Genomic DNA, 23,935 nt, shown 5'->3' with positions numbered 1-23,935 from the left:
TCCTTTCGCAGATTCAAGATGGCTATTAAACAGCAGATGCATTCCTCAGAGTTGGCTTTTGGTTCTGCCTCGCAGTGAAGAGAATTTCTATAAGCAATGCTAAATAGAAATTAAACTCCTATCTGGAAAGTTTTAAAGAGGTAAATATGAAAAAGTGAGGAAAAAGGGCAGAATCTCCTCTTCTACGAAGTTACTGAAGTTGATAAAGCCCACAGCAAGACAAGGAGTTCAGCAAGGTAAAGAAAAGCTGACCCAAGAGTGGACCGTGTGGTACTAGTCAGAACAGTGGTCAGAAATAAAATTCAGGGAAGAGGCAAAGGTGACGCCTTTTGGGTCAAACCAAGAACTTCAGCTGATGCAAGCGAGGAGATAAGGCAGCTGCAGGAGTCAGATTCCCTCTCCTTTAAAACAAAGCCATAACATTACTGTTGACATTGTACTTTGGTGCTTCTGGACACTGACACAGTGCTATAGCATACTGAAGTTTCTCCTTCCCCATCAATCTTTGTCATAACGGAAACTATTCTAGTTTCAAAAACAAACCTACGCCTGATTTTGGTAATCTGGCAAACACCGATTGCCAGCTAAGCATACTAGATCATAGAATCATAGCTTTTTTGATTCTCATCAGGCTACTCCCAACAATTTTAATTATCCAAATATAGTTCAGTTTGACATTTTGCTTGTTTTTTCCTTCGGACTGGCTGTTATTTTCTGTTATATGTAATACATTGAGTGGAAGAGTAGGGAAGTTCAGCTTGTATGAGCATCCCCTTAATTCCCCAGGCAATATATATTCCTTATTCCTCTTGGGGAGGAGCCGCAAGAATATTATTGCACTTTCCCAAAAAACCCGGCACATTCAGAGCAACCGCATTCTCAATGCTCACTGCTAAGAGATGGTGGAAAGAGCAAGGGAAGGGGCAAGACAGGCTCTCTGACGGCCAGTTTTGCACTGGGCCAGCTGTTACTCAGTCGTGCTTTGAGCAATACCTTCTCGGATTTGTTTCCTCCTCAAGAAGCCTCTTTCATTTCAGAGCTCACACAATTCTGAATTAAGCTTCCCACTCCAAGATAAATTCATCAACGTTGACCCCTTCAGCTGTTAAGATTTGCTACACAGTGTGTAGGTGGAAGAGGGGAGGAGTCCATCTGCAGCTGAAATACGATTTGCATGCATTTTACGCAAATACAGAAAATAGTTAAAGAAACGAATTTTAAATGTAATTTGTCAACTCCGCCTACATTCCTTTTGCAACATTGAAATAGCCGCAGCTTTGCTTCACTGCTGAACTGCAAGATGCTGTCTTAGAAAAAAGACACAAACACAGGAATCCAAAGCTGGTGGTTATTTTTTACTTGAAGACTCTCTGAAACGTTAAAAAAAAGTATTGTTACAATTAATTAATTCCTTCTGGGATGAAACGGGACATGCTTGGTCAAGGCAATGATATGGAAAGGGCAGTCTGATTTTTACAAAACTGATATTCAAGCATCATCAATACACACAAAGGACAGGCTCTTACGCACATTTGTTACATTGCAACCTTCGCTCAGCTTCAGTAAACATCTTTGGAATATAGGTTTAAAAAAAATATATATATCAAGAAACTTAAATATTCACAGGACAAAACCATAACATCATTAAAAATATGAACAGCGAGATTTACAGAGATCGGTAAACACAGGCTGGCTATGGATAATCAGAACAGAACGGGCAGAAGTGACACCAATGACAAGGACAGGTCTGCCACGCAGAGCCTGGATTCCAGCAACTGGGAACACCGAGGGCCAGGAGGCAGTTTGGGAATTTGGTTACTCGCCTAAGGCAGGGAGGCAGTAAGAAAAGGTAGGAGCACAGAAGGCAAAGGCAAGGTAAATCAGTGCTAGAAGTTCTTGTTAAACCAGGAGTCTAAAAGTACAGCAAGAAGGAAAAAAAAAAAAAAAGGTTGTTTGTTCTTTTAAAATGAAAAGTTAGCCAAAAGTTATCAGTATATACTTTCTCTATTGCACAAACAGTTTTAAAGTAACTGAAAAATTAGAAAACCCTGCATTCAGTACAGCTACATTTAAATATATTCCAAGTGGAGTTAGCCCATATGGTTCAGCTTTTAAAACAATCCAACATTTTTCCCTAACAGCATCCAGCATTTTTGTGTCCACTGTCTTCTCAAGCCCTCTCCAAACTAACAAAATGCACCATTTACCAAAGACTAGCGCTACTAGTTCTCCTTAGTATATCACAGATTTATTGCTTTATTTGACTAGTGACAAAGGCTAAGATCTAAACTTCTAGAGAATTTAAGGCAAACCCACAAGACCAACACCTTAAGGGCATTTACGGCACACAGCGGTCTTCATTCGAACACCAGGAAATGTTTGATATTTAAAAATGACAGGAACACTCCAATTTTAACCAAATGGACCCTTTCAAGCATTAGTTATTATCTTCCTAAACACGTAACCTAGCACTCAAGCTGGAAGTCATTTCAGAGCACCAGTGTTCAGAAAAACTAAAAAAAAAAAAAAAAAGAAAAAGAAAGAAAATGTCAAAGTAGGAAGTTCCAGGACATCTTACATAATAATTCATTCTTACTCATCGAAGAACTCAGATATTTGGATAGCTGAATCACTTCATTCCATTCATAACATGGAGGATGAATAACGATCTACTTAGGAAGAAGAGTTCAAGACTGACAAAAACCCTGGACTATTCTCAACAGCTTTAGAAGCCAATTCACCTGCAAGAGCTCTGAATTTTGTTTCTCCCAAGATTTCTTTCATATCCCACAGAGTTCATTACGAGCTCCTCGTCTGATGCTCTGCCTTCTTAATAATCACCAAGAGAGTCTGGCTTCAGAGCACCAGGCAACAGCGAATATGTCAAGAGCGTTTCTATGTTTACAATCTTAATTACTCACAACCAAGTGTACTATTGACACAGATTTATCAACTGCCAGTCCTGCAAACCCACTCCAATGAAAAATGAAAAAAAAAACAAACCAAACTTAAGAACAAAAAATAAAACAAAAAATCCAGCAAGAACAGGCTTGTCCAAAAACCTAAGCGTGCTCAGCATTAGGCTAACCCTTCCCTTGCAAATACTTTGGAAATTAACTGAAAGAATATGGAAAATTCTTCACAAGCGATGCAAGATAACACTGGCCCGATGTGCATGCGCATTCTTTTTATTTCTACAGAGTGAAAACAAATACCGTACAGAAAACAGTAGACTACAGGTTTTTTAAAGAAAGAACTAGGGTAAATTGTTTCAGGATGGTTTTGTGAAAACAGAAAAGATGACTTTCTGTAAAAGAAATTAAGAAGCAGTTATTTCAACTTCAGACCAGGTACAGCCTGATTAGATTTGCAGTAAAATTTGATTAAACAGAAATTACTGATGATGTATTAAAAATAAGCAGAGTTCTACTGCCATCCGGCAGGATGAAGGGATTTGCACTCAGCAGAGAACCCTGCGTGTAAACTATTCCCATCTGAATCGGAGTCATTGAGACAAACAAGACTTCACGGTCCTACTTGTAATTTTTTTCTAGAGAATTACTTCACCAAGAAGCTCATATAGCTTTCTACAGCCTTTTCTAAAAGAAATCGATGTAAATAGGTTTCTGGTCAGCCAGAGAACCCACGCTACACAGAGCGCTTGTAGTATCTTCCACCTGGGAGGACAGCAAAGATAAGCTCTCTAGCTTTTGTTCAGAGGGCAATTTCTGTTCCTCTAAATGAAGACAGCAACCTTAATCTCTTCGGAAGAAAGACTGGGGGGGTTTGTAGCACTCATTGTCACAGCAGAACACAGTTTTTGTCACATAAAAAGCCTGGAATATGTCCCATAAGTGAAGGAACTTTTTCCCCCTCAGCATTTCTTCAGAGCACAACTAGATAGATTTATACTGAGGAACCCTTCTGAATGCTTTAACAGCAAACAGGTTAGTGCATTTTCCTTGCTAATGTTCCCTAACGCAACAAGTACACCGGTTTACACTCTGTTAAAAAAAAAAAAAAAATCCCTACAGAACAAGTCGTTCAAGAAGCCACGTAAATTATTTCTTGGCACTTCTCTGCACACAGACAGGAGAAGTTCCAGCCATTTGCAACAGCATGTTTTAGTTTTGAATACCCGATGCCAAAGATGCTTTCTTTTATTTTTTTCTGAATTCATGAAATGCATCAATATTACCATGACAGGAGTCATTCTTCTCTTGAAGCTGAAGGATTTGACACTTATCTCCTTTTGAGCTGGTGACTTAAACACTAATCCTGCATGCAAATAAAGCTAAGATTTATCCACTGCAGCAGCAGGATTCACTGGGCGCTGCCTCACAGTGTTCGGTGACGAGTTTCCATTGGACACCTCTTTACCCTCCGTTTCATCATCTGAGACGTCTTCCTCATCTGCTTCTTGCTCTTCATCCAGCTTTTTCAGCAGCTGAGCTGACTCTGGAGCTAGCTTTCCTTAAGGAGAAAGGAAAACATGCATACACAAATAAATATCATTACCATGTGAAATACTTTTTTTTTTTTACATCATGGGCTAGCACAGAATTTTAAATTAATTTAATCCAGGTAGCACTTTCCATGTCAGTCACTGAAGCTGCTATCTTAGGTAGAATTGTTGCTACCATGAACTGACCCACAGGTTAAGTGTTAACAGATTACAAACTACCGAGACAAGTTAATATAAAACTTCCTCCACCTTTGAAAAAACGACTCTGGTTCCTACAAACCATAAACCAGCATTCAAATGTTCTTACATGACTTTTTAAGATTACCTTGAAAAATTCCAGAGACTAAACCCAAATTGAATCCCTTACTATCCACAGAAACGCGAATTCACTTTTAATCCTCACTTTGCCCCTAAAACTTCTGTAAACCCCCAACTTAGCAACACTACGGTCCACTCAAAACTTTTATCTCCCTGCACATATGGAATTTCATATCTTGCAGGTATGGAAATGCTGTAAAAACATTTTTCATCTCCTAAAAAGGCTTTTTAAAAATAGTTCAGCTTTAATAAATACAAACTACAAACCCACTATAAACCCCAAGGGCACACAGCTGCAGGTAAAGCACAGCATCAATCACAAACATAAACTTCTACACTGAATCTCATGTCCTGCAGACACAAGTTACATACCAATATTTATTAAGTAAGATTTACCAAACAGCTTCACTGAATTAGAAGTATACAGCGGACTTACTTGAATAAGGGTACTGTGGCGGTCTGTGCCTTTTGGATGGACAGATACAGTCTGCTAAGAACACCATTATCTGAAACCAAAGACGGACAAGTTTATACCTCCAAACATCCTGCACATTAGAAAAGACCCTTAAGAACATCGAATCCAACTGTAAGCCTAACACTACCAAGTCCACCACTAAACCACATCCCTAAACACCATGTCTTTTAAATACCTCCAGGGATGGTGACTCAACTACTTCCCCAGGCAGCTTGTTTCAGTGCTCAATAATGCTTTTCAATGCAGAAATTTTTCCTAATATCCAATCTAAATCTGCCCTGGCACAAATTGGGGCCATTTCCTCTTGTCCTATCGCTTGTTACTTGGGAGAAGAGACCACCCCCCACCTCTCTAAACCTTCTTTCAGGTAGCTGTAGAGTGATAAGGCCTCCCCTCAGCCTCCTTTTCTCCAGGCTGAACAACACCAGCCCCCTCAGCCGCTCCTCACAAGACCTGTGCTCCAGACCCCTCACCAGCTTCATTGCCCTTGACTGGACACGCTCCAGAATCTCCATGTCTTTCTTGTGGTGAGGGGCCCAAAACTGGACAGTGTATTCGAGGTGGGGCCTCACCAGTGCCAAGTTCAGGGGGATGATCACTGCCCCAGTCCTGCCAGCCACACCGTTGCTGATACAGGCCAGGATGCTGTCGGTTTGCTTGGCCACCTGGGCACGCTGCTGGCTCATATTCGGCCAGCTGTTCCCAACACCCTGAGGTCCTTTTCTGCCAGGCAGCTCTCCAGCCACTCTGCCCCAAGTCTGTAACGTTCATGGGGTTGGTGTGACCCAAGTGCAGGACCAGGCACTTGGCCTTGTTGAACCTCACACCATTGGCCTCGGCCCATCGATCCAGCCTGTCCAGATCCCTCTGCAGAGTCACCCTACCCTCAAGCTGGTCGACACTCCCACTCAACTTGGTGTTGTCTGCAGGCTTACTGAGCAGGCACTCAATCCCCTTGTCCAGATCATTGATAAAGATATTAAACAGAACTGGCCCCACTACCGAGCCCTGGGCAACACCACTTGTGACCGTCCACCAGCTGGATTTAACTCCATTCACAACCACTCTCTGGGCCCGGCCACCCAGCCAGTTTTTCATCCAGCAAAGAGTACTCCTGTCCCAAGCCATGGGCGGCCAGTTTCTCCAGGAGAATGCCGTGGAAAACGGTGTCAAATGCTTTAGCAAAGTCCAGGCAGACAAAATCTACAACCTTTCCCTTGTCCACTAATCTTGTCACAGAAGATCAGGTTAGTCAAGAAGGACCTGTCTTTCATAAAGCCACACTGACTAGGCCTGATTGCCTGGTTGTCCTCTACGTGCTGCATGATGGCACTCAAGATGATTGCACCATAACCTTCCCCCACACCGAGGTCAGACTGACAGGCCTGTAGTTCCCCGGATTCTCCTTCCGGCCCTTCTTGTGGATAGGTGTCACATTTGCTAGTCTCCAGACAACTGGGACCTCCCCAGTTAGCCAGGACTGCTGATAAATGATGGCAAGTTGCTTGGTGAGCACTTCCACCAGCTCCCGCAGTAGCCTTAGCTGGATCCCATCTGGCCCCAGAGACTTGTGTGTGTCTAAGGACTGTAGCAGGTCACTAACTATTTCCCCTTGGATTATGGGGGCTTCATTCTGCTCCCTGTGTCTTCCAGCTCAGCGGGCTGGGTACCAACAGAACATCTGGTCTTACTCAGTCTTTAGTGACTGAGGCAAAGAAGGCATTAGTGCTTCACTTACAAGTCCCAGTATCAGACCCGAGAATAGAGTTGCCAATGCAAAAACAGCATATGAGCCCCAGACCGGTATTCCGACATTTTCTGTTAAATAACCATGGCAGTGCTGGAAGAAAAGACAAGAGAATCATTTCAAGAACAGTTGAATGGCATGTCTGTTAAGATAAAATAAAGTAGAGATCTAAGTACATACCCTAATCCACATTGACAACTGAAACAAAGCTGACATACTGCTCATCCTGAAACAAAGCAGGAAAAGAAAAAAAGGTAACTGAAAACATCTTTAAGCCAGTCACATACCTGTATCTTCTGATTTGCCTGACCGGTCATTATCGAGTCCCACGTTTAACAACTTTCTGCTCACATCTAGTTTCCCTTCTAACTACTTTGATTTTTATCTCCTGTTTTGTCTTTTACTTCAATAAACACTTGTTTCCCCATGAAGCCACCTTCGGTACCAACACCAGTTTGCATGATATTCCACATACAGACAACTACGAACTTACAGACTTCCTTGACTTGGATCTGCTGACATATGAATTTCTGTTTTGTTTATGTTCTAAGTTATGTTTGGACCAACAGTTTACAAGAAGCCAGATGGAACTCTATTCAAGATATTAAGAATTAAGCATCTGGACATTTTATTAAAACAAAAAATTAGCCTATTAAAATAATCAGATTATATAAGAACTGAAAGATCTTCGGACACTTAAGTTTAGCCATAATTACATACTAGTGAAAAAGACCAGGCTATCTGCCATGTATATCATCCTGCCAATTCTAATATTTCCCTGTTATTGTGAAACTTCAGCATTAAGTATTCACTACCTGTAAAGGAAAGGAGAATTTGAAACATTAAGCCAATGTAAGTTGCTACTGAGTGAGCTATAGAAGAAGCCTGCACACTGCTTCATTATGCACAAAAAATGGAGCCAGTACTGTACACTTCTAATAGAAAACTTCCCGATCCTAAAATTAGTACCGTTTCACATATTCCTTGGTGTGGGCTAATACTTTGTAGGAGATCAACCACACAGTTTGAAGATTCAAAGGGCATTGTGAGTAGACAAAGTAACAATGCTGAGTGTCCTAGAAGAGCCACAAAAAATGTAACATTTCAGTCCACTTCATACACTGAACACTGTTACAGCATAGAGCAGTTAGCACAGAGGTGTTTGTTTCAGCCAGCAATGCTCTAACAGAAAACCACGAACAATTGGGCTCATTTGCTTCAAACAACGGTGTCCCCAACATGCTTTATCACTCAGTTACTCAACTACTCTAAAACCACCACGCAGCACAGGCAGCATCAACTAAAAGTACTTCAAAGCCACAAAACTAGAAAGTATTGCAAAGGGCATATTTCTTCTCAGACTACAGAGTCTCCTCACTTCACTTTTCCTTCAACAAAGGAACCTTCACCCTTCCACACTGCTTTTAACTTTGCTCCAGATGTGCCTTCTTAAATGGCCAGCCCATATCTCACAACTACGTTGCTACCTTATTTTCCAGTTTTTACTGCTCATTTCCTAGAACGTAGCTGGGCAAAACATCTTTCTGCTGCACTATCAGAAGAACTTCAAGTGTCAGTAAGTTACCTACAAGAGTTTAGTAACACAATACACCCACCTATAACTATTTGAAGCCTTAAAGTAAACTCTGCTCAGGACACCTTTGCTATTCTGGTGCACATAATCCTCCCACACCTGATGAAGAAGGAATGAACACCCACCCATCACACTCACATACTTCTTACCAGCACAGAGCTGTTGCATGAGCTGTTACCAAGGAGGCAGCACCAGGTGTGGCACACCTAAGGACCTGTCCCAGCACGTCCTTAAAGTGTCCATGTTTGACAACAAATTATTATAAAAATCATACCAAAACTTACAGGAAAGAAGAAGGACCAAACCATGATGAAACCGGTTCAATAGATTTCCATTCCTGGTCGCTGATGAAATTTATGAAATCACTTTTAGTTCTTGCACCCTGGTATCTCCTGAACTCTCCATCTTTACAGCTGTAAAACAAACAAAAAGAAGCCCTTCATTTTAGACAGTCCAAGAGTGCAGCATTTGCTTCCACTCAACATCTTTCCCTCCCATCACTTTGCCTATTTTTATTTTTTTTTAAGTTGTACTTTGCATTACATGATATCGGTCTAAAATGTTTTCCGAGAATCTTGGCTACAAGTATTTCTGGAATCTTGTCTAGCTTTAGGTTGCCATTCCATAAAAAGATAATGATCTTTCTAATGACTTGCCACACAATGGCATTAAGATCAACCTACAAAGAAAAGATTGCAAAATAGAAACACCCATGAAAAGATAAAATAAATAAGGCCCGAAGGGAAAAAAAAAACAAATCAACAGGCATTACTGTAAATTCACAGCGGGTAAGGCAGTGGTTGCCCCTGTGTAAAGTAATTAACATTCTTAAAGGGCACAGTAAATCTCATTCATTTGCCCCAAAAAAGGAAAAAAAAATGTCCTCTCTCCTCCAAAAGAAATCCGACTGCATTGCATACTTACTGATAGATGGTAGGAAGAGCTGTTATGATAAATCGTCCACTTAATCCTGTAAGAAGACAGTTATTTTCAGAATAGTAGAGCACTCATGTAAGAAAAGGCATGAAATGTTATTATACACCGAAATACAAACAGCAGCTCCCAGATATCAATTTTCTAATTGCGATCAAACACAAACTTATGCATATGAAAGTACTGCACACTGTCTAAAGGTCACCCTGGACAAAGAGCAAGAATGTTTCCGCATGGGGAAATGGAGATGTCCAGGGATAACTGCTCTACTGGACTATTTTGGCTGTAGCTGTTCAGAGAGAGATGCTCTCCTTTTCCCACATGATCCACAACCTCCATCACTAGCAGAAAATAACCCAAGCGAGGCAAGTTTCAAAAGTTCTTATGTGACTCTGTAGAAAAGTATCAATATGGAGAAGGATTTTTACAAACGCCACACAGGCATGAGGGCAATAAAGAGAAGTGAGCTTCAGCTGAGGGAGACCGGACTGCCTGCACTCCCTTTTGCCAACAGAGACAGGTATTGCTACAGGGAAAGCTAAAACCACATTTTTTGCTCTGTATAATGCTTAGGTAATATGGCCAAAAATCTGCTTGAAATCCTCCAAATCACTCTCTAGAGAAATCCTCTTGTTCCCTTTATCTATTAAGGAAGATTAGGGTATTCAGTCTACATACAGCAATCTGCCTTCGGTAGAAATCAAGAAAAGATCTTTATTATTCCTACTAATTCTGTGTATTTTCGAAAAGCACCGGACCCCTCCCCCGAGCGCCCAGGGGCCCGGGGAGGGCGCTCAGAGCCCGCCGCCGGCCCCACCGGCCTCTCACCCGGCTGCTCCGTGACATCCACTTTGGCAATGTTCACTTCCAGGTCCTCGCCCCACTCGGCAAACTTCTCCCACTCGGGCTGCAGGTTCTGGCAGGCGGGACACCACGGGGCATAGCTGTGGGCAGCACAACTCTGTCACGAACGGGCACGGCTCGGCGCCCCGCGGCCACAGAGCGGGCCGCTGAGAGGAAACCCCCCCCCCACCTCCCCGGCAGCCCCCTCCCGACTCACAACTCCACCATCCACTCGCCCTGCAGCAGCTCCCGCCACATGCCGTCCGACAGCACCTTCACCGAGCTCCGCTTCCCCAGCGCGGCCGCGCCGGCCACCAGCGCCAACCACAGCAGGACTCGCAGCCGCCCGGCGGCCGCCATCTTGCCCCACCGCACCGCGCGCGCTTCCGCCTTCCCGCGACGGCGAGCGAGAAGGGGAGGGGCACCGGCACGGGCTGCGCATGCGCACTGGGGGGGGCGCGCGCAGCGGCCGCTTGCTTGGGAGGGGCAGAGACGGCCTGGGGGCGGGCTCAGGGTGCGCGGCAACCTATAGGACGTCGAGTTATGCGGCTCGTGGACACGGAGCTCGGCCAATCGGGGGCGCCGGTTCCCCCACCGCTGCCTCACACAGCGAGGACGCCCCGCCATGTTAATCACAGGCAGTGTGGGGAGGGAAGGGCAGCTTCGCTGGCCTCTTTCTGTGGCAAACCCCACTGCCACCATCACCCGGGGACATGGAGGAGAGCCGCTGCTTCCCCCTGCTGCTGTGACGGGTGGCATCACCACAGGAGCCCAGCCCTGCAGCTGGACAGCAAGGGGGCCGGCGCAGGGTGCATGTGGTGCATGCAATGCACACCCCAACAGCAAACATGTGAACAGGAACAAAACCAGCCACAGGAAATACTACAGCTGTGTTAGTCTTCTCTGCTTCGTTTCCTTCCTTCAGAGTGCTCTGGGTACTCAGGGCAGGTTGTGGCTCACAGTGAGGTGAAGAAACTGCTGTACGAGGTCACAGGGAGAACAGATTTCCCTCACTTCGACCACTGCTTCCCTCCCACATCTTTAGTTACTTATGGGAGACAATCATAGAATGGTTTAGGTTGGAAGGGACCTTAAAGACCACCCAGTGCCACCCCCTACCCTGGGCAGGGACACCTCCCACCAGACCAGGTTGCTCCAAGCCCCGTCCAACCTGGCCTTGAACACCTCCAGGGATGGGGCAGCCACAGCTTCTCTGGGCAACCAGGGCCAGGGGCTCACCACCCTCACAGTCAAGAATTTCTTCCTCAGATCTCATCTAAATCTCCCCTCTTTCAGTTTAAACCCATTACCCTTAAGAGTAACTTAGTTCTCAAGCAAAAGTCAGGAAAAAGGTCACTGGTAACAAGCAGACAAATCCCATATAATTTCACTGCAGTCTGTCAGCACCTTAAGATTTTCAAGGCAAGGAACCTCTTCTTTCCATATGCACGTACTTTCTCTGCCGCAAGGTTTTATCCCACTCTTGGTCAGGAGTGGCTGCGGTAACATCACCTGTCCTTTTCTGCCTGGATTGCTCCTTTCCCAGCATCTTTCAAAGGAGCCTTTGCCATAATTTCATATCCCACAATTTAGAGCCTTGGCAGCTGGAGAGAACTGGTCTGCAGCGGCCATTAGAGCAGTGCAGGAAAAAGAATAAATCAGCATTTGGGGTTTGGTTTTTTTTCAATTTTGGCAACTTTTCTACAGTACAATGTGTATGTTCCTTTCTGTAGAAGAACACTAAGGCATTACTAAGGACTTGATGAAGCTTGTTATTCATTGATTCAGGGTTCAGTAATAAATCACTGCTTGCAGCACTCTCCCTGCTCATCACCATTCCATTTTAGTCATAATTGAATTTTTGAAATTTGTTGTTGATAATCCAAGAATACCTTTGTTCTGCATCAGTAATGAGATGAGATGCGAAGAGCTGTCTTCAGTTCTTTAGGGTAGCAGTACACATCCTGATAATTTAAGATGTATTGAAGAATAAGTGCACAAACAAATGTGTTGCGTTACCATGTGGAGCGGAGGCTGGGTGACTGCTTGCTTTGATCTACATTCTGGGGAAAGTGGCTAGAAGCATGATCCCACCTTTTATTCATGCAGAGTAAGAGGATAACTGAATGTTCCTTTCTTCAGCACATCCAAACAGATGACTCCATGGAGGATGAATTTGATTTAATCCATGTGCAGGTCAACAAAAGATAAAAAACATGATGCTGTACAGGCAACAACAGAAGCAATTGCAACACCACCTTTAGATGACACCATGGGAGAGCTCTTCCAGGACCAAGTCCCACCTGGAAGGGCACAGGGGAACTGTGAGGCAAGAAAAATGATTTTGCTATTTAGTGCTTCTAGGCTTAAGGAGAAGGAGCTGGTAGACATTCACTATAAATAAATAGTAGCCTCAAAGGCACACCAAGCTCCCTGTGGAAACAGCTTGAAAGACCTTGAAAAGCATGACTTCATTCCTCCTTCGCTTTGTTCCAGTAATTATTTTAAGGGTAATAAGTGCTGTGAATTACTTTTTATCTCCATTATTATTACATTGACATTGTCTTATTTCTTTGTAAAATTTTGAGGCATTTGAGAACAAGAAAGCCTTGACTGTATCTTTTATGCCTTCTTCCTCCAGCCTATTCACTTCGGCCATCCCAGGCTGTATGGAGAAATGTCTGCTTCATCTTTCAAGGTTGACAGTAGAATGAAGAGAATTAATAACCAAACAAACATCAGATGTCTCTGAGTGGCCTTAAGAAATGAAGATAGCTCCTAGTGCTATCCCTTTTTCCTTTCTCTGTGCCTGCTCTGTTATTGTGATGTGAGATTTGCAAAAAAATGTTGCTTTATGACTTACTTTGAGACAATGACTGCACATTGAGAAATGTGCAGAGGGTGGAAGGACAGCGTTGATTTAATCCGTCACCATAGCCCGACTCCCTTCTTACGCTCATGCTTCTCTAGAGGTTTGATACTCCTCCATGGGAGCAACGCCAGATACTTTTATGTTCATGAGGCTCCAGAGCCCCGTCACTCTGATCTTGACCAACTTGAGGTGTCTCCAAGACCATCCTGGCACTGCCCCCCTCTGCTTAGTCCTGAATCTAAAGGGGGATCCTCAGGCTTCTAGGCATGCCTCTTCCCCTACATAGGTGGCAGGAGTTAAATTATGGGCCAACACACATTAAATAAGTTTTACTGCAGATCCTTGATGTCCTCTCTTATTGCAGAATTTGTCCACACCTCCTCATGTACAGAAGTGAGAAAAATGCAGTCCTGCCTGCTGAACTGTTAAAATTTGGTGCTGGTATTCACAGGAAGAGGTTTGTCTGCTGAGATCTGTGCTGAAGCAGTGTATCCTGCCTTTACAACCAACATCGGCCTCCAATTGCACCGCCACTCAAAGGTGAAAGTACGATCACTGGTAAAAACTCTCCCGAGCCCCAGGGACCACTGTCAAGACTGCCACAGCCTTCCTTTCAGCAAACCCTGATAACTGTCCACATCCTCCAAGAAAGCCCCAAGCGGTTCTGGTGGGAAAAAGTTCTGGTTGTGGAGGTCAGAAAACGCCTGTTTGTAAAATCGACCCCACAGTGTGGAGCGGGGTCTTTCCTGCCCGCTGGCGTGAGCTCTGCTCTGCCGAGTGATTTTTTCACCGAGTGATTTTTTTTTCATGTTCTTTTTCAGCGCTGCCACACAGCGGCAGAGTTGAGGCTGCTTCTAAACTGGGAAGAGGCTGAGGGTTCAGAAGAAAATCCTCTGAGGGTAGGCATTACCTGGTTCTCCTGCTAGGGACGCCCTGTCATCTTTCAAGATGTTAGCATGGAGGGCTTTTTCCTTGTCCAATCTTACTCGTGTTTTTAGGTCGTTTTTCTCAGGAGCTGAGATCAAGGGGATTTTGTGGTCAGTCTACAGTCCTTCCCCCCAACAGACAACCACAGTGCTGGTCATCATTTTGGCCAAGGTTGGAGTTACAAGAATATCAAGTCTCTATAAGTTTCATGAAGACAGTTGTCCCGTTAGAGTACTACTGATGCACAGAAAGAGGCTGAAGCACAAGCTCAGATTACCGCTTGACAGAGGGAAAAGGAATTATGTGAGTGTCTTAACCACAGGGAGAGCTTCAGTTGGCAAGAACACTTGTCAGACAAGGGGACATTCAGCCGTGAGGCACTGAGCCCAGGCAACAAGGCCGATACATTCTCCTGCCCACAGAGCTCTTTGGTTTTGATGCAGGATGAAAGATGATAAAGCGAAAAATGCCTGTGTAATCAAGAAATCATCCTTTTCTTGATGACATCTGTGCCTCAGAAAATCAGATGCCACAGCTAGGAGTGGGAGTAGAAAGACTCCGCTTCCTTTGCATTTTGTTTTCTTTTGAGCTGAACATGAAAAAAAAGACTAAAACGCTTGAATGCCTCAACATTTTCCCCAAAGTTAAAGTCGCAGAGATGAACAAATTTTCCCAATTCAGCCAGTTCTGTAAGTGGTCAAAAACATAAAAAAAATTCCACACAAATTCACCCACTCTTTTTTTTTTTTTTTTGCAGAATGTTAATTCATCTATATTTGAAACGTGAACAAGTTGAACCAGCTCTATTTTCACGTATTTCCTCTGGGTTTTTTTTTTATTATTATTATTATTTTATTTTTTAGAGTACCCTTATGTGTTCTGATGATGAACTGAACATTAAACCAGACAAATGAGCAGTAGGAGCACAGAGGCTGTCTGCCCAGGGCTGACCTTTTGAAGGACCACTCTGAAAGAGCAGAGTGCTGGCCAGGTAATTATTTCCAAACACGGACCAAGCTCTGCAGTCCCTGGATGAGGTACAGCATCAGAGCCCTGACCTCATTTAGCGTCTGCATTTATGAAACGCCAAGAGATTATGCAGAGAGCTCTTCTGCGTATAATCATTTGGGGCAGGAGACATGAAGTCATTGTCCTAAAGCCCAAGGTGAAATCAGACTGACCCTGAATGTCCCAGGCAGGCCTTGGGCTGCATTTTGTACTGCTGTAGGAAGAAAAACTGATCCTGTCTAATTTCCTTGGCTGTTTTCTGGCTTCAGCCTTTTGGGAAAGTTGGCATTTAGAATTCCACTCAGAACAGTTTTCTGGGCTTCGGCATTAGAAGAATTAAAGTCAAGAGCTAATTACTTTTCTATAGCTCTGGATTTAATTCCAGGAAGACAATCCATGCGTGAATGCTTCCTCCTACAGAAAGATCTTCCATATTAGGAGAAATAATTCAACCCTACCTGCCTAAAGTGAAGCCCGCAGAAGGTGCCACTGACTTCCCAGAAGCCGGACTGGGCTTGGTGCCTGCAAGCGTGGCTTTCACTCTGTGCACAGTTGAGGAGGATTAGCAGAACATGCCTTCCACAGGGGACTGTGCTCGAAGAAGCCCCACTGGAAAGCACATTCCCATCCAACAGCCCAGTCTTTCTGCTCCCCACTTATCTGAGCTGCTTCAGCACAGGGTCCAGAAGACCCTGTGTTGGGTGTTCGGATTCTCGAGAGCTTCAGCTTTGGTGTGAGCAAAGAGTTTCGCTGTCTCGGCTTCTGCCATTATGCAATCCGTGCCCGACTGCAGTTTGCGTCAGCTGGTGAAAATGCTATGCACAGCAAGGTTTGCTGCTTCTCACTTTGGAAGACTACTTGGAAGACCTCAGAATTAGAACAGCCCTTCTCACAACCACTATCCATCAGCCTCTCCTCTATGTGCTAAGAAACTTCGGTACTGCTAATTATTCAGTAATTAAGTGTCTCTCTAGGGTCATAATTGTAAATCTGGCGTCTCCCAGTCACTGTTTGCTCATTAGGTAGCAGTTTTCTCAACACAAAAACAAATTCTGTTCTTTACATTTGATTGGATTACAAAATTGCTTTAAACTCTGTGGAGATGATTAGGAAAAGTGTGTTTTTGCGCAATAGTTACCATGGGAACCAAAGTGGAGAGATCTTTATAAACCAAAAGTCAAACAGATTGTGTTTCAGACAATTAACATTGTCTCACGTATTTATTCATTTGCTTTAACTCTTTCTTGCACTAATCTGAAATAGGTTTTATCTGGTTTTTGGTACCAAATGCTGCGTCAAAGAGATTCTGTTGCCTCGAGGATTCACCCCTCTCTTCTCTTGCAAGGCCACCTTGCAGCCCTGGTTAGGTTCATCTTCCTCTTCTGCTTTGCCTCTTTGGTCTGGGGATATCTCTGGGGGCTTCCGGTGAGATTCGGTTTGGGATTGCGATTCATGGGTAGGGAGAAGTGTCAAAGCTCCTGTCCGGTCAGTGGACCCCAGAGAGCTCTGGTAGATCACGGTGCGCTGGCGAGTAAGCTGAGCTGCTGTCCCTGCTTCTCCCGCACAAACCACTGCTGTCTTTTCTAACACCTAGGACTCCTTAAACCTGCAATTCTTCTAGTTCTATGTTTGACACTTTAGGGAAGAGCAGCTGATAAACTGCCCAAGTGTCAGTAGCTGTCCCTCTGCCCTCCTCTCTTTCCAAACCCTCCTCTTTCTCCAGCAACCTGACCCTATCCTGTCTCTTGATTTCTCTCTCCCCTGCCCTCAGCTCTCTCCCTAGCATCTTGCAATCCTCTGGCTCTCCCATCACAGCACAAACAGTCTATCACATCTTAAAAAATAATTAGCATTATGCCAGATACCCATTTCCTGCTCCACTAGTTTCCATTTGTCTTTCTCTCCTTCACATCCAAGATGTCAGGAGGCCATCACTATACTCGGCTGCCACCATACTAACAGCATTGCCTTTCTCACTGTCCACTGTTGCCTTCGTGCTGCCGTCCCCTGCATTCATGGGCTTTCTGGGGCAAGGTTTTGTCCTGCATTAGTACAGCGTTTCTCAGAGCAGAGTTTTGTTGTGAGCACACCTCCAGGACATAAGCAGAGTTTTGTTGTGAGCACGCCTCCAGGAGATAATAAGTAAGAAAGCAGTGTCCTAATTTTCCTCCAGACCTCTGCCTGACTCTGTATACAGAAGGAATTCCCCCACCAAGGGAATTCAATATTCCCGTATTTAAAAACCGGCGGCTCCTCAGCCCCATCCCCTGTTGTACTGCTGACCTCCTTCCGCTGCACTGGATATAGGATTACTCATTTCCTTGGGGGCTGATCCATCACGCTGTTCTTTCAGTTCTTCACAAACAAATAGCATTTCTGTCCCCTGTCGGAGGTATGGCGAGGAAAGTTGCGTTCAGCGTAGAAGCCAGTTCATTTTCAGAGTGCTGTTCAGATCACAGGGCTGTGCCATAGCAGCTGCTCCGGCCCTCCCACCCTAAAATAGACTCTTTCTCTTCCACCATCATACCTATTTTCACAAGAGCATTGTGCAGCCACGGTTCGGCAAGCTTTGACGGGACTAGCAAAAGCCATATTTCTGAGGCAAAGATGGCCGAACTACCAAATTTCCAGTCTCTGAAGAAAATCAGGGAAGAATGAGATAACCTCAGAGAAACGTGGGTGAGAATTAGTGTTGTGTGAGGCAAGCCTCCTGTTTTCCCTAGCTTCAGTCTCAGACTGCTGAACTGATTTTAGCAGAAACCTTCCAGAATGTTTGCTCCGAGGCAGCTAGGCGGCCTGGAATACATCAGCGGGCAAGATTTCATCTTGGGAGGATGAGAAGAGGCTTAAAGCAGGGGCTTGCAGTGGGAAATGTTGGGCAGCCAGAAATGTAAGTGTTGCTACTTCCTCTGCATTTTGCTGCAAAAGATCCAGAAACCAAGGCTCAGAGAACAGAGCAAAGCCTGAGTGTGTAAAGGGACAGCTGGGCCGAGTACTCTCTTGCACGTTCAAGCCAGGGACAAGACGACGAACTCTTCCCCTCCAAGTATTTATTTACTCCAGAATGATATGGATGTAAATCCCTACTGACTTGCTGGTTTTACATCACTTAGCACCAACCTGAGAGTTGCTCTTGCTTCCAGGACACGGTGAATGTTACGCTGATTGAAACCCATTTGCTGTATTTTAGTGACAAGAAGCCTGTTGCCCTCAGGCCAGCACAGCAGTCTGCCTAAGGGTGCCCGAAGACATACAGGGGAAAATTATATTAAAACCATTTTCCTGTAAAATGTCACTTTTGCAAGAGGTCTGTGCAGATATTCTTGTACTGATTTAGGAGCTCCAGGAGATGCTACGTGCACAGGGCTGGTTCAGGCAAGACAAAAAACAGGATGTATCTAACTCACTGCCCTCAGTCAGTGAAAACATTCCAGTTCAGGCCCAGTTTCTATCTGTAAAAAATTTGTGAGGCAGGAGAGATGTCAGTGTAGCGTGCATTTTTCTTATCACTATGGGAAGTGAATCCTGTGTAACGTGAGAAGCTGGAAGCAGGCAATGAGAACCCGAAGGTGTTTATTGTGGCCAGTGCTGCACGTGAACCTATTCCCATTCACCAGCCCCTGCAGCAGAGCTGCCCAGCCCCAGACTTGCACAGGCTATAAAGATCCAACATGCATTTTCACTGCGGTCTCTGAGGCTGGAAGAGTTTTCCTGCACAGCCGGTGAGGAAGTAATGTTGTTTTTGAAGCCAAAAATAATTCTTTCAGATAGACAACATAATCTGTATCAGGCCCAGCACTTCACTGCTATCAGATAATGGTGGCGAGACGCAGTTCATGACACACTAGAAGATTATGTTGGATTATTAGATCAGATTAGGTCAGATATCTGCCTGGGTATTGAGGTCGGAAGGGCCATGGGGAGAGGGGGAGATAGTCTGATTTTCTGCATATCCCCAGGCATCCATGTATTCTTTGGGGGTGATCACACCACTCCTCATTTTCTTTACGTCCCTTTTTCATTTACCTCAGCCTGCCCTGCGAGGTTATTGATGCCAGCCTCTTTCTAGTCATGTCCTTGCTATTGAGATGAAGCCACGCTCTCTCCCAGGCAGTGCCACAAACAGCGTTGCAGCACCTTGAAAGCGGGAGGCATTTCTGTGTTCAGAAGGAGACGGGCTGGCTGTTGGCAGAAAGCCCATTGCTAGTTAATTGGAAAAACAGTTTTAAATCAAGTTGGTATTTTTTCTTTAAGCAAGGCATCTCAAATGGAGTGCTTAGCATCAAAGAATCAAGCAGAGCGGCACAGAAATAGCAGCAAGAGCATCTAACAAGGCAGAGAAGAAGACTCCTGACCCTGGTGAAGCTATCAAGGGAGACAGCACTTCCAAAGTCATCTCTGAGGACAGGGAAATATTTCTCCTTATGACTTTTCTATTTTCCAGCAAAGGGAGAAGCACAATGGTAGTATGGCAATAGAACAAAACCTGTTCTTCCAGAAGGAACCATCCTAGCCAAATAGCTTCTCGTTGATACTGGTTGGCTCTGAATCAGGCCCACAAGAGTACGAATGGCACATCATGATTTTGCATTTAGCACCATCTCTCCTCCGCTTGTGTCCCCATAAAGTCTTTCTGTGAGTACCCTGTTGCTGGCTGGTGCTGATGAGTAGTTGCTGTCCTCGGCTGGGATTAGGTTGGCAAGAACTTTCATGGAACCCAAGATAAAATTTGAGATCCACATTCCCTGAGATTGGAAGAGTTTGGATCTCACTCTGGACTTTATTATTTACACTTTCTTTTTATGGCCACAAAAAGCCTAGATTTGGTCAGTCTCTAATTGCAAACCCAAAAGGAAGGGCTCAGGGGTCTGGCACTGGGGCAAGAAGTTCTCAGGATCCTGGCCATCAAGGGAGAGACAGAGAGAACTCCTCAGCAAACTTTTCTAATTTATATTGCATGCGATGTTCGTGGTATGAAATAATCCTGTTGGCAGTTTGGGTCAAGTGCCCGGGTCTCACTCCGCCTCATCCCTGCACCTGGTGAGCTGGAAAACACTGCAACCTTGAAACCTGCATCCCATATCTGTCTATAAAGTAAACATTTTCACAAATTCAGACACTAGAGTCTTCTAAAAGTGCAGTTTTCCCAAACATTAGAAGAAACTGTACTGAAAAGTAAAATTATGGAATGAGAAATTAATCCTGTCACTCAAACCAGCACAGGGACGTAGTGGTAGCAATGTAATTCGTGCTGTACGCTTAGCCTATTGGTTGTGGAAATGTGTCATCTTCATATTTTTGCTTGATGATAATGCCGTTATACAGGGGGCGTGCATTTGCCACACTCGTTCTAACAGACATCTTGTAAGGTTTTTTAAAAACCTCCCATATTATTTTTATAACTAACTTTTTTTTCGCTTTGGAAATTGCAATCCCAGGTGCAGAGCTCCCAACACGCTCAGCAGGTACACACACAGCCAAGCCACGGGGAGCTGTGGCGGACAGGCTCTGATAAGGATGGGTGTGCTGGGTCACTCGCGGGACCTCTTCCTTGTCACATTTACTTTCCTCCACTGCCTGAGGGGTTGCCCTGGACTACCCTCAGAGCAGGAGCTGGCTGATCTTGCATGCCCTCTGTAAATTCAACTGGAAACCTATTTTCACTAACAAAATATGGATTTATTCTTCCCTTTGCAATAAAAAACAGAGTCATTTTAATATGCTTTCAGGGAATAACTGAGTCAATGATTCTGTACGAAGAGCTCTGCCCTCTGTTCCTCAGAGGGTGTTCTCTCTGGCACACGTATCTGCATTTCTGTTGTGAAGAGCCCTGTACGACTTGCCTACATGCTGCTTTCCAAGGGTGCTGTAACTGCTGTGTAGGCTGATGCAAAATGTTCCTTCACCCACAGATCCCTGCCTGCCTCTGCCTTAAAATGTCATTGAGAAACCAACCGAGAAACCAACCATCAAACAGTGCTTATTAGAGAAGCTTCTCTCCTAGGAGTCCACTCCAGCATGTACCCGCTCACCTGCAGGCAGCAAAGGTAACTCTGGGCCAGAAAAAAGATCCTAGAGCAACTATCCAAAAAATATCCTAGAGCAAAAAACTTCCTAGAGCAAAGCAGACTTCTCTCATAGAGCTCAGTTTACTAAATGGGGGAAGAGGGATATCTAAGTGGGCATGAAGAAGCTTTCGCTGCAATCATCACAAACACTTTCTTCAGCCAGAATACGCTGAGTAAAACTAAACGTCATAGGATGAATCAGAAACCCGGCAGGGAGGTGGTGGTTATCACGCTTAAACATTTACTTGAGCACTCCTGGAGAGCACTACCAGAGTCATTTTTTGGTTATCTTGGTGTTGGGATGGGCTAGGCAGCAACATGCAGGTCTCTGATGCCCACAGACACAAGCTGGCTTCTTGTGCAGCCCAACTGGGATGCGCAGCTTGAGGGGGGCTGAGAAGGCTGCTGTACAATCCCGTCTCTGCTGCTGAATTAGTTTGAAAAGTGCTGGGCTACTTGTTTGCCTTTCAAAGGAAAAGCATGGGGACATTTCGTTACACGCAGTAGATCAGCGTGATTCTGCTGCTGAATGTGTGACCCCCGCCCTGCAAGAGCAAAAGCCGCAAGTGATGGGGGAGAATCTGAAGGTCGAACACCAAACACGGGAAAAGTGGGACCCAGGGGTTTCTATCACAGCATCTAAATTGGAGTCCGAAGAGACAGGGGATTTTGATAAAATGGGTCCATAAAGGAGCAGTCTTCCTTCTCATTTTCATATATTTATGCTTTTCTCCCATATCAACAATCACCCAGTGTGCTGCACGCTGTTAGAATCAAAACTGAATCTCCAAACAAGCGAATAAACAGACAATAAAATACTCCCCAACAGAAACTGTTTAATTTTCTTGGTAACATAATGCGATGGAGCGATAGCAGGGAGGCGCTCTGTCATTGCCACGAAGGTGAACTCCGCTCTTTAGCAAAATTTATCATAACTGCCTTTCCTTCTCTTGCAGTGCCTGAGCCGCAGTCCCATGAATCTGCCACCTCCTGGAGGCACAGACGTGTCTCATGCTGCTTGCTACCACATCTTCCGCAGCAGCGTCACCTACTCGCCTTGCTTGTCTGCCGGTTGCATTATGGTAATGTCAGGCTTGATCAATTCCAAGTGTTACTCATACAGCGTTTGTTGTGTTTCAGCAGAAATATGCTGCGGACCGGTATTGTACATACTGAACTCTTTAAAGGGACCAATTTCACCAAGTTCAAAACAGGTATGAGCTGGCAGCAAACTCTCAGCAGATAATGTGCTTAATAAGGGGAACAGTTTAAGGGTGTTTTGCTAGAGAACAAAACCACCACAAGTTCTCTGCAGGGAGGGCAGGCCAGGCTTGCTTTAGCCAGCCAGATTTACAGGGGCTGGGAAAGGAGCTGGGACAGAAAGAATAGGTAGCGTTGGCAGCAAGACAGCCTCCCCTCCGGAGGGGCTGCAGCAGAGGAGGGGTGGACCGCATCCCTGGTGTGGTGGGGACATGGTTCAAAGGGTGTCTGCGCAGAGCTGCTGTCTGTGGGACCTGCTCTCATCTCCCCTGCGGGGCCTTGGGCTGGCATGGGAACAAAATCCCCCTGCATGCCCTGACAGGGGGGGCTCAAGGCGGGCAGTGCCTGCCGGATTGCAGCTGGAGACCACAGGAATGAGAAGGGGGAGAGCAGACAACTGGGACGCAGCTGTTGGACTGGCACAGGTCATAGAAGAGCGGAGCCCAGGGCCACAGCTGAGGTGCGACGTCCTGCTTTGCACACCTTGTCACTGCCATGCGTGCCCGGGCACATGGAGCTGGTCCCCAGTTCTGGCACCAGTATCAGCGAGCCAGTTATTTGGCAGGCGGATGAATGTGTGGCGGCCACAGAGAAAATCCACCCTAATGAAATGCTTCCCTGCAGTAATTGGATTTCCACTGTAAACGAAGTAATTATGCTGATTGTCCTTGCGCTTTTGAAGATGAGACAATGCCAGTGAGTGGTAGCTCTGGCTGGTGGACCCATTTACATATCTCTGCAGCGGGGAGCCAAGCAGGGGCATTTCCCTCCGTGGGAGAGCAGGGGCCGGCGTGTGCGAGGTCAAGGTGGCCACATGGCTCCAAATGCTCACGGATCTGCTCCAAAAAATGGGCAGGGGAGAGGCTGTAAAGTGATTTGTGTGGTGGCCAGGGGACTTTCCAGCAGCGTGTCTCAGGTGTGGTGGTATTCCTGGTCACGGCGTGCCCTCCCTGTCCAGGCTGAGTGACAGGCACTTCCCAGTCTGTGGCTGGAGAGCTGCTCAGTGACGGGATGGTTGTGTCCAGCATTGGGAATGCAGAGGTCTCCAGTCTACAGGGATAAAACGTGGGAGAAGAAGCAGGGGAAGGGTACGTACCGAAGAAGTGTGGCAGCAGCAGAGGTGGGATCAGACACGAGTTCCTCTCTGAGGTCTCCACAGAGCTTGCTGGCTTTGGAGACATGGGCTGATCTGGTGCCATCAAGGAAAAAGAGATGAAGGCAATTTCAGGATGCTCTGGGAACACCCACAATTCAAGCTGGGGCTTGAGCGGGGCTTTGTCATCATGGTTCGATCAACAGCAACTCACTGCCTGTGCCATCTCCCCCCGCTTTTGTTTTTAAGGTTCTTTAGTCATACAGGAAAATGTCACACTATAAAAAACTCACAGAACAAAACCAAAAGCCCAAGTGAAAAGAAAAATAAAA

General features: G+C 45.2%; 1 protein-coding gene across 1 annotated transcript; it reads right to left on the bottom strand.

The window, feature by feature from the left end:
• Nucleotides 1-1,879: 1,879 nt before the first annotated feature.
• On the bottom strand, nt 1,880-10,767 carry TMX1 (thioredoxin related transmembrane protein 1). Its single transcript, XM_063333836.1, has 8 exons — nt 10,593-10,767; nt 10,361-10,476; nt 9,524-9,569; nt 8,884-9,012; nt 7,186-7,231; nt 6,997-7,098; nt 5,220-5,289; nt 1,880-4,473 (listed from the first exon to the last, which is right to left on the bottom strand). Exons 1-8 carry the CDS (start codon nt 10,733-10,735, stop codon nt 4,295-4,297), a joined length of 831 nt encoding a protein of 276 aa, XP_063189906.1. The 5' UTR covers nt 10,736-10,767; the 3' UTR covers nt 1,880-4,294.
• Between the last annotated feature and the right edge of the window lie 13,168 nt (nt 10,768-23,935).

The sequence above is a fragment of the Chroicocephalus ridibundus genome, chromosome 4 (assembly GCF_963924245.1).
Source record: "Chroicocephalus ridibundus chromosome 4, bChrRid1.1, whole genome shotgun sequence".
Taxonomy (NCBI): domain Eukaryota; kingdom Metazoa; phylum Chordata; class Aves; order Charadriiformes; family Laridae; genus Chroicocephalus; species Chroicocephalus ridibundus.
Note: the sequence above shows the minus strand (reverse complement) of the source record. Positions and strands in the feature narration are given on the sequence as shown.

Excerpts from the sequence above, each read along its gene's own strand:
- TMX1 (XM_063333836.1), bottom strand. The coding sequence starts at position 10,735 with ATGGCGGCCGCCGGGCGGCTGCGAGTCCTGCTGTGGTTGGCGCTGGTG. Across the intron at positions 9,570-10,360 it reads GGATGTCACGGAGCAGCCGG|GATTAAGTGGACGATTTATC; the intron begins GTGAGAGGCCGG and ends GTCTTCTTACAG. Across the intron at positions 4,474-5,219 it reads GCCACAGTACCCTTATTCAA|GAAAGCTAGCTCCAGAGTCA; the intron begins GTAAGTCCGCTG and ends TTTCTCCTTAAG.